The sequence below is a fragment of the Hypanus sabinus genome, chromosome 7 (genome assembly GCF_030144855.1).
Source record: "Hypanus sabinus isolate sHypSab1 chromosome 7, sHypSab1.hap1, whole genome shotgun sequence".
NCBI classification, from domain to species: domain Eukaryota; kingdom Metazoa; phylum Chordata; class Chondrichthyes; order Myliobatiformes; family Dasyatidae; genus Hypanus; species Hypanus sabinus.
The window spans coordinates 129,475,965-129,493,863 of record NC_082712.1 but is presented as its reverse complement, the minus strand read 5'-3'; the positions used below and the strand labels follow the sequence as shown (position 1 = coordinate 129,493,863).

Sequence of the window (17,899 nt, the reverse complement as noted above, 5' to 3'; positions counted from 1 at the left end):
ATCATTTTCAAATTTGTTTTGAAAAAAATTGATGCTGAATACTTTGTCATTTATCGGGTACAAATGGTTCCACTAAACAAATGTGAAGTCTTGAAGTTTGTTGTTCTGCTACTGAAATTGATAATTTTTTTGATTAAGATTTCTAGAAATGTGGAGAATAGTTGATCTTGCTGCCCATTTTCAGTAATATGAACGTGATCTTTAGGTGAAGGTATAACTTGTGCCTGACTTTGCCAGGCAAACTGTGACATTTTATTGGAGAAATTAAAATCATAAGCTGAGAAGAAGCCTCAAGTATTCATTTAAAACCATCTTTTTTCAGACTTTCTTAATGATGCAAGAATAGTTAAAGATATTTAATGGCCTATCTTCAGCCAAATAGAAACTGTGGAATACAGTGGTCCACTTGAACTAATTGAGCCAAAATGCTTTGACTTTCTTTGCAGTCAGGGAATTTGCTCAGTTTTTATGATTGCATTGATCAGGAACAGGTTACCAGAGTATGGCAGTAGGCCTTTTTGTCAGTACAGGTTGAATACTCTGTATCCCAAATTCCAAAATCTGAAAACCTTCGGAATCCAAAATTATTTTGAGCACTGACATGATATCACAAATGGAAAGTTCCACAAAGCACTGGGAAGGTTCCCAGGCAATGCGCAGATCTCTGCACATCACAATCAGTTTGAAAAGTGACCTTGCATCTGTAATGGGCAGTAGTCAATGAAAAATAGAAAAACACTGTGTGAAGCAAAAAATGATGATTCCAATCATGTATTGAGAGAATGAATATATGCTGCTTAACACTGTGCTGATCATGAAACAAACAAATTTCTATCACAACGAACTGAACATTGAAGATAACTGTGAATATTCAGCAGACTGCTTGCAGAAATTTTAGAGAAGGCACTAAACAGTCCCTAACTGCTCATATGATGTATCATCTTTTATTTTGCGGAATTATCCGCTGATAGCTCTGGGGTGTCATTACAAATTAATTGTGTTTCTTTGATCAAAACTCTGGAAAATCGTTTTTTGGCAGACTATGCCATTTTGTGTTAAATAACTGTGACTCAGTGTTTATTCGTGTCTGGTTAAAACATTTCTTTTCACCAGTGACAGACCTGAAGTATTTTTGATTGATGATCTGAATAGTTATGAAACATTGGCCGTAATTCTGTGTTAATTGTACTGAACTGGCAACTTGGCTCATGGAAGACACATTCACATCTGTGAATTGAAGGGTTCTGTACAAAACATATGACATTAAATGCTTGATCTGGTTCTTTCATAATCTTGAATGTTTTCTTTGTAGAAATTACTTACACACCATACATCATGGCCACTTCATCAGAAGAGGTTCTGCTAATTGTGAAGAAGGTACGGCACAAAAAGCAGGATGGGGCGCTATACCTGATGGCAGAGCGTGTAGCCTGGACACCAGAAGGGAAGGATCGGTTTGTCATTAGTCATATGTATGCAGACATCCGCTGTAAGTATTTTGGTCAGACTAATTTGTCTGATTGTCACCTTCTGGGTTCAGATACAGTGCAAACTTGTGGTTATAAGGATCCTTCATAACAACAACCTAGAGGCATTAGGCCATGGCATCAAACTGTAACTTGCACTGAAAAGTGGCATTCAGGACTAGATATATCAAATGTAAAACTTTCTCCAGAAAATATAGAATGAGCTTGACCCTCTAGGTAAATCAGACGAAGTTTATAAGACTAACTATATTCCAGAGAATTTTACCTGTAGATTAATAATATTAGTTTTCTATTAAACATTTGAAGAAGGTAATTTGGCTTCCCTTTCCATTAAACATGTCAAAGTTGCATAAATATGTGTATGCACAGGTGCAATGAAAACCTTTTTGCAGTAGGCAAATCACCTTGTATAAGTAGCATTCACAAGAAAAAAGCATAAATGAAACTTAAATTATAAAAAACACACACGCCCATTTTAGTGCAAACTCATCAAAGTGGTTATAGTTTAAGAGTGATTAGTGTTGAGCTGGTTGGTTTGAGAATGAAATGATTGAACGGAAGTAGCTATATGTGAACTGTGGTATGAGAATTCAGGTTTCTGTAACTCCTGCCCAAAGGTAGCTGAGAGAAGATGGCACAGCCTGGATAGCAGAGATCTTTGATTACTTTCTTGAAGCAGCGTCTCTTGTAGATATTACCAATGGTGGGGAGGGATATGCTTCTATATGACTCTGGATCATAACATAAACCTTTAAAGAATCAGACTTTTGTTTCATAAATGCCATTTCCCTTGAATATTTTTCTTTCACCCAGCTTGTGGTTCTAATCTTGGTTCTGAAGTATCAATTCTGAATTTTGAGGATGGACGAGGGGTGAGGAAAGGGGTTGCCGATTTCACAGATTTGATGGGGGGGGGGGATTAAAAAAACGGAGACTGCATAATCCCAGTTTGAGTAGGAGGCTGTACCCCGGGATTGTGTAGAGACTTGGAAGAAGAGGAGGTCTGACTTGGAACACCCAAAAATGAGAAAAATAGGATTGTAGAGTTTGGAGTGGGAGAATACATTGCCATTATGTGGAATGAGAGAGAGGATGGGTGGCAGTGGATCAGTTGGACAAAGGAGAGCATTTGGAGCTCATGAAGCTGGGGATGGTGGAAATGGAAATTGGAAGTAGGAATAGTTCCTTCTTTGTGACCAGAAATGTCCATAAACATGTTCAGCAATGTGGCCTCCCTGCACTCTCCTCCCTGGGGAATTCCACATTTGCTATCCTCTGACTGATTTTTTTTCCCCTCTCTCTCTCATTGCTGTCCTAAATTTTCTGCCATATGGACTGAAATTGAAAGTTTTTGTTCCAGTCTTTCCAAACATGGGGGAGCAATTTCCCTATGTTGTCTGTCTGGCCCCATTCTAACATCATACGATAATTCTGATGTCCAGACATCTGTCGGACGAACCATTTCTGCATGACCTCTATGGGAAGTATATTGTTTGTTGGGTAAGGAATTCAATACTCTGCACCTGTCTCTCATCAAGGTCCTCATGGCGTCACAGTCATACAGCATGGAAACAGGTCCTTTGGCCCAACTGGTCTATGCTGACCACAGCATCCTCCCTGCTAATCCCAGTTGCTGGCGTTTGGCCTTTCCACTCCATGCCTATCCAAGTGCCTCTTAAATAGTACAACTGACCTGCCTTGACCCCTTCCTCTGGCAGCCCATTCCAGGTAATCACTACCCTTGGATAACAAAGTTAACTCTCAGTTGCTTTTAAATCTCTCCCCTCCTACCTTTTATTTGTGTGCTCTAGGTTTGGACTCCTTAACCCTGGGGAAAAGACTATGACTGTTCACCTTATCCATACCCATCAAGATTTTGTAAACTTCTATGAGGTCATCCCTTGTTCTCCTGCGCTCCAGGGATTAATGATCCAATGTGGCCAAACTCTTCCTGCATCTAGTCTAGGCAGTATCCTTGTAAACTTCATCTGCACTCTCCAGTTTGATAATGTCTTTTTTTATAATAGAGTAATCAAAACTACACAGTGTGACTTGATTGATTTGCCTAATTGACTTGCATCCTCCTGACAACAATCCCACCCAAATTTCTGTTGTCAGCAAACCTGAAAGTATTAGGGAGACACAGAGTCTGCAGATGCTCACATCTGGAGCAGCAAACTAACTGCTGGAGGAACTCAGTGGGTTGAACAATATCTATGGGGGAAAAATAAATTGTTACCGTTTCAGGCAGGGGTTCAAACTGAGGCATTGACAGTTTCTTTTCTCTTTGTGGGTAGAGTAATCCCAATTCCCATGCACTTTAATTTTATGCACTTGCCTTTTTAGTGGTGTGTGACGAAGATGAATGGTGGGGATATGAGGGACCCCTTGGGAGACAGTGGGTTGTGGGGTAGAAGAAGAGGTAGATAGATGGGGATGGGGAGAGTTTTGTGGTGAGGCTGAAGGTAAGGAGGAAGAGATGGGAGTCAATGTAGTGAAAGGAAGGGAACAATGTTCTTGTAGGTTACAATTGCAGAATGGGGTGAGCTCTTCAGAGAGGGGAGAAGGGTAAGGTGGTCAGTACTACCGTAAAGAAGCAGAAATCTTTAGAAAGCGGGGTGGGGGGTGGTAGGATGGCATCCTGGGATATATTTGAGGACAAAAGGAGATTGGAATACTGAAGGTGAGAGAGGCCAGATGGAATCACTCCTCATCCCTCTGGGTGAAGGAAAGTGAATTATTCCCAATGTGAGGAGATGGAGGAAACCACTAAAAGGAGTGTGATAGCTTGCTGTGTCAAGGATATTCTAGTTTATCTTTATGTACTAGATGGAAAACTTTTGAGACCTTCATTGCAAAAATGCATTTTTTTTCGAAGTGTGGAAATATATCACATTTAATGTACAGATGCTCCTTCCACTTTGCTTTATAACAGCTCAGTCTATTGATATAAAAATTAATGCAATGAGATTATTGTGTTGGTTTAATTCCAGGTCAGAAGATCAGCCCTGAAGGTAAAGCTAAAGTGCAGCTTCAGTTGATCTTGCATACAGGCGATACAACGATCTTCCATTTCACCAATGAGAACAGTGCTAACGCAGCAGCCAAAGACAGAGATGCTGCTAAAGACTTGCTCCAACAGTTACTCCCAAAGTTCAAGAAAAAAGCAAACAAGGAACTAGAGGAAAAAAACAGGTACCAGGAGGGGAAAAACGCTCAAGTACCAAATAAAAACAAATGGCTGAGGATCCTCAGCAGGGCAGGCAGCACAGGTATATCGGTAGAGACAGCAAAGCAATATTTCAGGTCAATGAACATTAGATCTGGAAAAGTGTGAAAATGAGCATGTTTTAAGTTGCAGAGGGGGTAAATGGTGGAGAAAATGAAGGGAATGTTTTCCAGTTGTCATAATTACTTTGAGGTTTGCTGTGAGAGGGAAATCAACATTTGTTAATTATAGCTGATCTCCTTGGATGAATATAAAGGAAGATAAAACAAGTATAATAAATGGGGAGAAAGCTAGAACTGTGAGACACAGAGCTTCCTAGAAAAAAATGAAATAAGATAATATTCAAAATACTCAGCAGATCAGGTCGCATTTTTGGAGAGAAAAAAATTGAGTCGATGTTACAGATATCCATCTTGCCTTAACATCAGAATTGGCAAGTTCCAGTACATTAAGTAGCAAATTTCCTGGAACATCAGTGTGATCTTGAATCTGATATCATTTTATATCAAAACTGGAGTCCTAAATTCATCAAAATTGAACTCTTACTGGTTCTAAAGAAAGTTGGAGAATTTTCTTAATGTGTGTGTGACACTATTTCTGACTGACATTTGGGAGGGGTGACTTGGTTTAATAAAACAGTGTGTAATCAAATTTCATCAAACAGATGACCTAATATTAAGTTTGTTTTTCTGCGAGACATTGTTAATCAATGGAACGGTTAGGATTTCTCTGTTTTGGCTAACCAGTCTTCCTTAATGACTTTCTTTCCCAGTGTGTTCTCCTTGAAACTATCCTTGTGAACTGGTTTTGATGAATGTTTAGGCAAACTCATCTTACTGAAGTGTCCAGAATTCTAGCCATGCTCTGCACAAGGTGAAGAAACACCTTGGGCTTTCCTAGTACATCATGTAATAATGACATTGAGTTATAATTATTACATCATGTAATAATGACTTACAGTTATGAACTCCCTCTGTAAGACATTAGTTAATTTCTGCTAGAGCATTAACTTTGGTTTTCGGTGTCCCTGGTAAATGGAAAGACATTTTGTCACGGTCATTACAAGAAAGAGAATGTACATTGGCTCCAGGATCTCATCTGATGGTAATAACCTTCGCATTTTGTATTGTTTCCTACATTACCAATTTCACTTTTCAAGCATCCCCCATAACCCACTGCACTAATAATGTCTTTCACTTCTAGAATGCTCCAAGAAGACCCAGTCCTCTTTCAGCTCTATAAAGATTTAGTTGTGAGCCAGGTAATCAGTGCTGAAGAATTCTGGGCCAATCGTCTGACTGGGAATTCTGCAGATAACTCTCTGTCCAATAACAAGCAAGATATCGGAATTTCTGCTGCATTTCTGGTGAGGAATCATTATTGGCTTAGTGTTAGACACGCTATTAGTCAGTTTTCTTTCCCTGTTGATATTGGTATGTATCTGCAAAAGGTGGGAATATCTGTATTTGCAAGGAGTGGAGATGTGTCGTTTGTGCTGAGGAAGGAGGAATAGGTTTGGTAATTTCTGTTGAGGTGCATGGTAGTGAGGGAACAGGAGAATTCTTGGGGAAGGTATTTGTTAAGGAGGAGAGTAAATGTGAGGTAGTGTTTGCTGAGGGTTGGAATCTGAAAGATGTAGCTAGGCCAGGCCCGGGCATGTGACATATTGCAGTGAGTGCTGGAGTGAGCTGGGTATTTGGGAGTGATCAGGCTGGGGAGCTGATTGTGTTATAGTATGCAAATTCTCACTTTTGTAGATCCTCTTTTTGGGAGGGTGAAATTGGAATAACCATTTGAGAATGTTTACTGCGGTATTAAATTAAGTACTTATTTTCTGCCATTTTCATAGGCGGACATCCGACCACAGACTGATGGCTGTAATGGTCTCCGGTATAACCTGACTTCTGATATCATTGAGTCAATATTCAGGACATATCCTGCAGGTAAATGTTATATTAATAGAAGTGAGGGGTTATTGGATAACATTTTTATAACATCTATCTCTAGGATACAAAGCAATCAATTTCCAATTGATGTTATCCATTCTGACTGGAATTTTGATAGTCATGCTTTCATCCCCATGCACAGGGTTTAAATAAAAGATATGTTATTTCATTTGACAGTGAAACAAAAATACATGGAGAATGTACCTCACTGTATGACAGAGAAGGAATTCTGGACATGCTTCTTTCAGTCTCACTACTTCCACAGAGACAGGATCAATGCTGGTTCGAAGGATCTCTTCTCTGAGTGTGCCCGGATTGATGAGAAAGGTGGGCCTTAAACTCAAGTTCAAAGAAAAAATTTCAGTAGATAATGACACAGGGCTGAATATGGATATCTGTACGTAGGGAAAATTGGTCATAGTGAGGAAAAATTCATACCATGATTATATGCAGAATGTTGCCAAGGGTCATTAGACCCTTCATCAGACTGTTAAATACATTTTTGTAAAACATTCTTGCGTATGTCTTTTTGACAGGTTTAAAAGATAAGGATCTAGTCTCCTTATGATTTCTTTACCATGAAATGTTGGACTCTGATCTATTTATATCCAGTTATCATCTTTACTTGGGTTACTTGTAATCCATTATTTGACTCCTGTTTGGTTAAACCTAATTTTTACAGCAGATCTATTGTCTTGCTTGAAAATTATTAGATTTTCGTGTCCCTGACCTGCTGTTTTTTTAACAGAAATATTGATGGTAATGCTTTCTCATGCATGTGAGTTTGAATAAAGGAGTAATAACATCTAATTGCTGGAATAACACAGTGGGCTGGGCAGCATCCGTAGTGGAAAATGAGCAGTTAGCATTTTGGGTTGAGACCCTTCATCTGCACAGTCCATTTGCATTTCCTTCTGTAGATGCTGCTGAGCTCCTCCAACAATTTGTGTTTTGGTCCAGATTTCAGCATCTGCAGTCTCTTTTGTCTCCAGTTTGATTTTTTTTAGAAAAAAAAAGTAATTTTCATCAGTCTGCAAGTACTTGACTCTTGTGGTTGCCCTTTTACAAAACCAGGTTTTATTTGTGTTGCATGGTTTTTAGTCTGCATCTAAGATAAGATGGTGTAATATTTTCCTTGGTCAGGTTTGAAGACTTTGGTTAATCAGGGAGTAAGCAACCCTTTGGTAGATTTGACATCGCTGGAGGACAAATCACTGGGTGAGGTGAGCATTGCTTCCTGTCACTAGATTTTATCCTGCCGACAGTCATACATTTTATAGAGCACTCATCGCTTTCAACAGGTGCACTGGCTGGTGTGTAAGCCCCCAAGTTGGTAATAAACTAAAAAGTAAGGTGGAAGAAATGCAGAAGCAGCCGTGTAATTAATTACATCTATCTTGACAATGACGACTGACAAAATGATGAGACCCATCTTGATGCACAGAGCCAAAATGTGACGCAGTTTGAGCCAATCACTTAGGAGTGATCTCAGGAGTAAGAGGACACATCTATATTTCCTTATTCCTGTTTTCCATACATGAAGCTTCAGGGTTGTGGATGTATGTGGAATGTGGTATTAGCAAAGGCCCAGTGGGAAAGGGAAGCAAAATTGTAGCACCCAGATTAAGATTGGCTATTTCACCACACAAAAGCTTAATGAAACAAGTGAACAGAAGAATCAAAATGTGAACCAAAAAAAGTGTCAAGGTAGGGTAAAATACCATTCCAATAAAATAGATAGGGAAAATAGTTTATCCGTTAGCCTGATAAGAGCAGCTGACTGCCAGAAGTATGGCTTATATATAGGCTTAGTACTGTGCGTACAGAACTGTATATGAAATATCATTAATGTATAATCTTCACAAGGTATTCTGTTATGTACAGCAATCACAAGTTACTTTTAACATGGAACATTGAACACTACAGCACAATGTTGTGCCACCTTTATAAGCTACACCAAGATCAATCTAACTCTTCCTGTCTACGTGAACCACCGTTTTTTGGTCTTCCATGTGCATACCTATGAGTTTCTTAAATGACCCTTGTGTATCCACATCTACCACCACCCTTGGCAGAGTGTTCTATGAACCCACCACCCTCTGTGTTTTTTTTTTAAAGTCTTGCCTCTGACATGCTTTCCTTCAATTACCTTAAAATTTTGCCCCCTAGTATTAGCCATTTCTGTCCTGGGAAAAAGTCTCTGGCTGTCTACTGGACCCATGCCTCTTATCATCTTGTACACCTGTCAAGCCATGTCTCGTTCTCCTTTGCTCCAAAGAAAAAAGCTCTAACTCACTCAAATTATCCTCATAAAACATGCTTTCTAATCCAGGCAGTGTCCTGGTAAAACTCCACTGCACCCGTACTAAAATTTACACGTCCCTCCTGTAATATGGTGAGTAGAACTGTACATAATATGCTAGGTGTGGCCTAACCAAGGTTTTATAGAGCTATAACATTACCTTGCAACTCTTGAACTCAGCCCCCAACTAATGAAGGCCAATACAACACACACCTTGATCACCCTATCAACTTGCATGGCAAATTTGAAGGATCTATTATGGATCTAATAACCCCAAGATCACTGTGTTCCTCGACACTGCTAAGAATCCTGCTATTAACCCTGTATTCTCCTTCAGAAACAACATTCCAAAGTGAATTACTTCATACTTTTCTGAGTTGAATTTTCAGCCTATCAATGTCCCATTGTGGGCTATGGCAACCTCCTATATTATGTGCAACTCCACCAACTTTCATGTCATCTGCAAACTTATTAACCCATCCTTCCACTTCATCCAAGCCATTATTAAAAAATGCAATCCAGAACAGAACAGAGCACCAGTGGAACAACAGTGGTCACTGACCTCCGGGGGGAAAACCCTCCATCTGCAACTACCCAGTTCTATGGGCAAGCCAATTCTGAATCCGCACAGCCAGGTTTCCCTGGATCCCATGCCTCCTGACGTTTTGAATGAGATTATCATGGGGAATATGACAAATGACTTACCAAAATCCACATACACCACATACCCTGCTATACCTTCATTAATGTGCTTTGTCACATCCTCAAATAATTCAATCAGTCTCGTGAGGTATGACCTATCTCTAACAAAGCCACACTGACTATCTCTAATCAGACTATGCTAGTTTTATCTACTTCTAGAGGTTATCAATTGTCTATATTGTTGAGTTGTCCTGTACTGGCATTACACCTTGGTCTCTATCTTGGACTCAATTTGAAAGTAGGAAAATCTATATGTTCTCAATTTCTGAAGTAGGTTTGACTCTACATCCTTCTCATCAAGGAATTTTAGGGCAATAAACCTCTCCTACCCCTCCATGACCAGGGAAATAAAGTTGAGATCAGAGTTTTCTAGAGTCATAGAAAAGTATAGCACAGAAACAGTCCCTTTGGCCCAACTAGTCCATGCAGAACCATTTAAACTGCCTTGTCCCATCACCCTGTACCTGGACCACAGCCCTCCACACTCCTGCCATCCATATACCTATCCAAACTTTTCTTAAACGTTGAAATCACATGTACCACTTGTGCTGGCAGCTTACGACCCTGTGAGTGAAGAGGTTTCCCTTTGTCCTCCTTAAGCTTTTCACCTTCACCCTTAACCCATGACTGCAGTTGTAGTTCCACCCAATTTCAGTGGAAAAAATGTCCTTGCCTTTACCCTACCTATTACCCCTCATGATTTTGTATACCTCTATCAAATCTCCCCTCAATCTTCTACTTCCAAGGAATAAAGTCCTATTCTATTAATCTTTCCTTATAATTCAGGTCCTCCAAACCCAGCAAAGTCCATGTAAATTTTCTCTGTACTCTTCCAACTTTATTTATATCTTTCCTGTAGGTACGTGACCCAAACTGCTCATGATACTCCAAATTAGGCCTCACCAGCATATTGTACAACTTTAACATAATATCCCATCTCCTGTCAATAATTTGATTTATGAAGGCCAAAGTGCCAAAAGCTTTTTTTACGATCCTGTCTACCTGTGCCACCACTTTCAATGAATTATGGACCTGTATTCCCAGATCCCTTTGTTCTACTGCACTCCTCAATGCCCTGCTGTGCACTGTATAAGACCTACCCTGGTTGGTCCTACTGAAGTACAACACCTCTTATCTCCATTAAATTCCATCTGGTCCAGATCCAGCTGCAAGCTCTGATAGTCTTGTTGTCCACTGCACCTCCAGTCTTGGTCTTATTCATAAATTTGCAGATCTAGTTAACCACATTATCATCCAAACCATTGCTGGAGATGACAAACAACAACAGACCCAGCACTGATCCTTGTGGTAATTCACTAGCCACATTCAGTCAGAGAGGCAACCATCTAGTTTTCCCACACAGCCAATGTGTAATTCAGTTTTCTACTTCATCTTGAATGCCAAGTGATTGAACCTTCTTGATCTACCTCACATGTGGAACCTTGTCAAATGTCTTGTTGAAGTCCATGTAAATAACATCCACTGCATTTCCTTCATCAACTTTCCTGGTAACTTCCCCAAAATACTCTACAAGTTTGGTTAGACACAACCTATGACACACAAAGCCATGCTGACTATCCCTAATCAGTCCATGTCTATCCAAATTCTTATATGTCAAGTCCCTTAGAATATCTTCAATAACTTTTCCACTACTGATGTCAGATTCACCAGTCTAGCAGTTTCCTGGTTTATTCATGGAGCCTTTCTTAAACAGTGGAACAACTTTAGCTATCCTCACCTGTCTAAGGATGATTTAAATATCTCTTCTAGGGAGGAAAGTGCGATTTCTGCACTTGCCTACCACAGGGTCCAAGGGAACACCTTGACAGGCCTTGGGGATTTATTCACCATAATTTACCTCAATACGGCAAATGCCTCTGGTGCAATTTTATAGGGTCCATGACCTCACTGTTGCTTTGCCTCACTTCTGTATCCCTGTATCTGTCTCCTGAGTAAATACAGATTCAAAAGACCCATTTAAGATGTCCCCTATCATTTTTGACTTCATGCAATGATGACCATTCTAATTTTCCAGAGGACTACTTTTGTCTATTGCAATCCTTTTGCTCTTAACATATCTTAGGATTCTCCTTAGGATCTCCTAAGGATTCTCCTTAGGATTCTCCTTCACCTTGTCTGCAAGAGCAACCTCATGCTGCCTTTCAGCTCTCCTGATTTCTTTCTTAAGTGTTCTCTTACACTTCTTATACTCCATGAGTACCTCATTTGTATCTAGCTGCCTATACCTGCTATGCACCTCCTTTTTTTTCTTTATACCTCTTCAAAGCCAAGGTTCCCTCAACCAGTTATCTTTACCTTTTATTCTTACAGGGCCATACAAGCTTTGTACTCTCAAAATTTCACTTTTGAACACCTCCTACTTACCAAGTACACCTTCGCCAGTAAACAGTTTGTCCCAATCCATACTTGCAGATCCTTTCTGATACCATCAAAATTGGTCTTTCTCCAATTTTGAATCTCAGCTGCTGGACCAGACCTATCTTTTTGCATGTTTACATTGAAACTATTGTCATTATGATTACTAGATGCAAAGTATTCCCTTACACAAACTTCTGTCACCTGCCCTGTCTCATTCACTGATAAGAGATCAGATATTGCGCAACCACTCGTTGGAACTTCTATGTGCTGATTAAGGAAACTTTCCTGAACACATTTGACAAACTCTATCCCACAGTACAGGATTCCCAGTTAATATGTGGAAACTTAAATCATCTACTGTAATAACCTTATGTTTCTTGCAGCAGTCTTCGATCTTATTTTGCTAAATCCCACATGGTCATACCTTTCTTATTCTTCAATTCCATCCATAAAACCTCACTGGACAAGTTCTCCAGAAAAGCACTACCATGACATTTTCCTGACTAGTAATGCCACTCCTCTTCCTTTAATCCCTCCTGTTCTGTTGTATCTACAACAATGGAACCCTGGCATTTAGAGTTGCCAGTCCTATTCCTCCTGCAACCAAGTCTCACTAATGGTTACAATATCATAATTCCATGTGTTAATCCATGCCCTGAGCTCATCTGCCTTATCTACAATATTTCTTGCTCAGAACATTAGTCACACCGTGTTCAACCTTTTGATTCCTAACTTTGTCTGAGATCTTAACAATATCTGCCTCCACAATCTCAACATTATCTGTTCTGGCACTCTGGTTTCCATCCTCCTGCAACTCTAGTTTAACCCTCCCCCATGCAGTACTAGTAAACCTTCCCATTAGAAAATTAATCCCCCTCCAGTTCAGGTGCAAACTGTCCCCTTTGTGTAGGTCAAACCTTCCTTGGAAGGGAAAAGCTAATTGTCCAAAAGAGTAATTAAATTTAAAGTTCAAAGGTTAATTTATTATCAAAGTATACAACTCTGAAGTTCAGATAGCCTTGAAAACAAGAAAGAAAAGAAAGGTAGCACGCTCGTCAACCTCCAAATCCCTCCTCCCCATGCAAAAAAATGAACAAAAATGGGCACATTGACTCACCCCCAAATCCCTCTCCCCTACACAAAAACAAGAGAAAGACATAAGACTGGGGGGAAAAGCAAGTCCGTAGTCCAAGTCCTCGTTTAAGTAAACAGTCCTAGCTTGATGAGTTTGATCTGTGGGGATTGCAAAACAGCTTCCTATTATGTTGGTATGTGAGAGATCATTTTATAGACTAATTTGTCACTCACACATATTCTCAGCATATTGTTGCTCTAGGAATTTGATCCCACATGAAATAGATTTAATATCTTACAATAGCTTAGAACAATAGTTTAATTAACTTCTGCCAATGCTCCACCGTGCTGAAATTTGTCAGAGATTTTGCAATCCATTGGCAGCTGTGTTTATGTTTGGCCTTGAGCACTTTTACAGCAGTGTGGTATCTGGGAAGGAATTATGCCTGTGTTTTCGCAAGATTACCTTGGGTAATGTACGAGATGTCATACATATGTTTTCTCATGAGTGGTTAATTTTATGTGGGGTTGGGAGAGAATTTTATCTGGGTATAAATAAGTTTAAATTAGACAGAAGCCAAAAAAAAGACTATACATCCAAAATTGTTGTTCACAGGGTTATGGATCTTCATCTGCACAGTTGTCCTCTAAATCCAATAAGGAGAGCAGCAACGCTGCTATAATCCGTCGCTTCAATCATCATAGCGCCATGGTGCTGGCAGCCGTCCTCCGTAAGCAGTACGTATCAAAAATATTGTTTTAATTCCAACTCTGACCTTAAATGTCTGTCCCTCTTTTCCACATAATTTCTGCCCACCCCAGCCTAGCTGAAGTTTGATGAGCTGAAATGAAATCACAATATATAATAACAATAACTTTTATAGAGTACCTTTCATGCCAACATTGTTGTTCAAAGTACAAACATGAAAATAAAAGACAAGAAGTCAGTGATAATAAATCTGTTTGTCACCAAGCATGAATAACTACCATCCATAGCTGCATTTTCTAGTTTCAGTGCAGCCTTTTGGCCCACTATGCCTGCACCAAGCATAATGCCGATCTAAACTAATCCTATCTTCCTTCACATGGTTTGTATCTCTCAATTCCCCAACTAATCATGTAGTGTCTCTTAAATGTTGTTATTGTCTTTGCTTCTACAAGATATCTCACGCTTTTTGCTAAAAAAAATCTCGTAAATCTTTTAACTTTTCCTGTTACTTGCAACTTGTACCTCCTTGTATCTCCAACCTGAGAAAATTACTTTGCTTCTCATAATTTCATATACAGTATGTTCCAATTACTTGGGACACATTGAGACTAGGTCATTTTGGCCCAATTAGCCAAAGTTTCATGGAAATAGTTAAAGTATAAAAAAGTTGAGTAACAAATAATGTATCGAAATGAAATAAAGAACAAAGTAGAGAACTACCATTACTACTACAGTACTACAAAACTGTATTAGTTCCTAATACTTATCGACAAAGAAATCCATTTGCGTTGTGTTCTTTTGACTGTAAATGAACAGAATGAGTGAAGCCGTTTAGTGCAGAATATAGACTGCCTTCTGAAAATGCTGTTGACGATTGCATCCTCCAAACCTTCATTTTCATTGTAACATACAAAATTGTAACATTTCGATACCCTCAAATTTTTCGTAGTTTCTAATTTGTTGATGTAGTGAAATCATTTCATTTTCACTCCTGGCCATTGCTGGTATCTCCAAGCCTCAATGCTTTAAACCTCAGTGAGCAAAATAGTTCTAGCTTGTCTTACTATTTATTTCTTGCTAACTATCAGTGACAAAAATCAGTTTTTTAATGCCAATGTGCTCAACTTACTCGATTTAAAAACTGTTTACTCGAAGCATGATGTTGTGTCCAACGGCCCACAAGTGCATGCAACTGACGCTATTTAGAAACTTTTTGGCAAGTCTCCTGCCCCAATTTAGTGTCCTAAATAAATGAAGGGAAACCTACCTATTTTCTCGATTGGTTTTTGTTCTTTAAGAGTTGTCCCAAATGAGTGGCTGCCCCAATTAACCAGAATCCACTGTACTATCACATCATTTGTCAGGAACGTGTGCTTCAGCAAAAGCAATCCAAGTTTACACAACTTGTCCTTGTAGATTCTAATCCAGGACCATCCTGGTGAACAACTTCAAAATTCTCTCCAATGAACTGTGCATAGTTCTCTAAATGAGGTCTAATTAATACTTTATACAGCTGTAGCATGACTTGCCACCTTTGATACTCAATATTTAGACTAATGAAGGTAAGCATACCAATGTCGTCTTTACCACCCTGCACACTTGTAAACTATTGTGTGCACCCCAAGATCCCGCTGTACATTGATGTTTCTTTCCAAATATAAAGTTCTATTTCTGTTTACATTGAGCTAAATTGAACAATTGGATATTGAGAATGTAATATGGGACTGTTTCTTTCCATTAGTCGATATCCAGCTCATTTAAGCATTAGTTTAATGTATGCAACAGCAATATTGAAACACATTAATGTGCTATGGGAGCTGAATTTGTTAATGTTTAGTTATTAGTTGTCGAAGCATTGAGGAGTGCTTTAACAATAAATTACTCTATGTCTGGACTATTGGATGTTACTCATTAATGCCCAAATATGCTTTCATTTCACTTTTTTTTTTACATGTCACACAGTGATATAATGAATTTTCCAGAGAACTTGGTCTGTTTAAAAGGAGTGGGAAATATGCAAGCGCTCCAGAACCTGGTTCTGGCTACAAACCTAACAAATGTTCCTGACTCTAGCCTTCACTTTTGGCCACACATTATACTTACGTTTTTGTCCCTTAGTTCACACTCCAAGCTAATGAATCATTGGGATTTCTGGGCTGTCTGGTGCAAGTTTAGTGGAGTATTACCATACCATAATTACCATAATTTTGAGCTGAATTTGATCAGTGATTCAGGAGACTCCTTACATACTACCGCATTTTCTGTATGGCTACTTAATATTATTCTCTCACTTTTGACATTTTTCTTAGTAGCAAGTTTATCAAATTCGAAATAGAATCAGTTTTAAATTTCACTTTTATATTAAATTTATCCAGTTAAATTCACATTTTAACCTTTATTTGAAGGCTTCTATTTCAAAGTTCAAAATAAAATTGTCAAAATACATATATGTCACCGTATACAGCCCTGAGATTCATTTTCTTGCAGGCATACTCAATAAATCTATAGAATAATAATCATAACAAAATCAACGAAAGAGCACCCAACTTGGACGTTCAGCCAGAGTGCAGAAGACAACAAAGTGTGAAAATACAAAAAGAAAGAAATAATAATAATAAATAAATAAGAATTAAATATTGAGAACATGAGATTAAGAGTCCTTGAAAGTGAATCAATTGGTTGTGGGAACATTTTAATGATGGGGTGAGGGAAGTTATCCCCATTAGTTTGTGATGGTTGAGGGGTAGTAACTGTTCCTGAACCTGGTGGCATGAGTCTTGAAACTTCCATACCACCTTCCTGTTTCATAAAATAGCAAAAGATTGACTTGATATTTTTTTTCTGGGAGCTTTGATTCCAAAAATTGAAATTGAACTTTAACTGTTTCTGGTATTTTTAATATATTGGGCCAGAATGTAGGATCTTTAGCAGTTTCATGAAGGGTTAGTGCATGAGGTAAGTATTATTTTTCTGCATCTGGCCTTGGTTTTCAAAATATTATTGTCAAGTGGTTGTTTCTACTTCTGTTTACAACTCTGAATAGTTTGAGCTTTAATCTTAATCTAATAGTTTAAATATTAATCTTTAAATTCACCTTCTGGGATCTGGGCATTGCTATGAAGTCTGACATTATTGCCCATTTCTAATTGCCAATGTGAAAGCTAGTGTGAGCTGCTATTGTTAACTACAGCAATCTAGTGGTGAAGATATCCCCACAGAGCTGCTGCTAGGGTATTCCAGGATATAGATCCAGTGGTGAATCTCTAACGATTAACTAATATTTGCAGTTCTGGATAATATGAGACTTTGTGGTGAACATACAAGTGGCAGAGTCTTTTCCCATTTGTCTGTGGCGTGCAAATATGATCCCAGCGACAGTCATTTTACTCAGTAATCAGTATTTAAAGAACAAAGAAAATAGAAAAAAATTCTCATCAAAATAGTTTAGAAAAATGCACTTAGTGAAGGATAATTTGTGCCAGAATTTCATCTTAGTGATTTATAGCAATGTGATCAGAATTAGCTACCTACAGGTTAGCTATCTGATTTACCTCAGTATATGCTTTTATCTCCACATGGGGCAATTTTTGATAAAACTTGTCTTGAAGCCAAGAAAAATTACATTATTTTGTTTGAAAGGCAGGTTGCTGGCATTAATCCTACATTGATTACTGATTGAACTGTGAAAGCTGGATGAAGGGTGAGCAAGGGAACAGAGGAAGAGTGACTATGTAATATTCCTTTTTGTCTCCCATTTGCAGAGAAATGCACAATGATCAGAACGGTGAGAATAGCAGCACTGATGGTAATTCTCGAGATTCTGATTGTTTTCAGCCACCTGTCAAAAAGGTAAGAATCAAGCGAAGACCTAGAAAAAAATACTGCATTATATAGAACTAGGGAACTGCAGCATTTTTGTGTATGCAAAGTACTGATTAGACAAAATATGGGACTGTGATTAAGATGGCAACTGACAATGGCAGAGTAAGATTATCTGATTAATGTCTCAAGTATTGAATTGAATCATCCATAAGATTTATTTGGGTTTCATCTGGAAACTGTTTACCTTAT

The 17,899-nt window shown here is 38.7% G+C and overlaps 1 protein-coding gene across 2 annotated transcripts in view; it reads left to right on the top strand.

The window, feature by feature from the left end:
* gtf2h1 (general transcription factor IIH, polypeptide 1) overlaps nucleotides 1-17,899 on the top strand; it is an 87,893-nt gene that overhangs the window by 14,299 nt on the left and 55,695 nt on the right. For both annotated transcript variants that reach the window (XM_059975589.1, XM_059975588.1), the window contains 8 exons: nucleotides 1,313-1,489; nucleotides 4,481-4,682; nucleotides 5,920-6,082; nucleotides 6,566-6,659; nucleotides 6,840-6,989; nucleotides 7,806-7,885; nucleotides 13,736-13,857; nucleotides 17,590-17,677. In XM_059975589.1, the coding sequence (XP_059831572.1) occupies nucleotides 1,336-1,489; nucleotides 4,481-4,682; nucleotides 5,920-6,082; nucleotides 6,566-6,659; nucleotides 6,840-6,989; nucleotides 7,806-7,885; nucleotides 13,736-13,857; nucleotides 17,590-17,677 (1,053 nt within the window). In that variant the 5' untranslated portion in view covers nucleotides 1,313-1,335. The remainder of the gene's footprint in view (nucleotides 1-1,312; nucleotides 1,490-4,480; nucleotides 4,683-5,919; nucleotides 6,083-6,565; nucleotides 6,660-6,839; nucleotides 6,990-7,805; nucleotides 7,886-13,735; nucleotides 13,858-17,589; nucleotides 17,678-17,899) is intronic.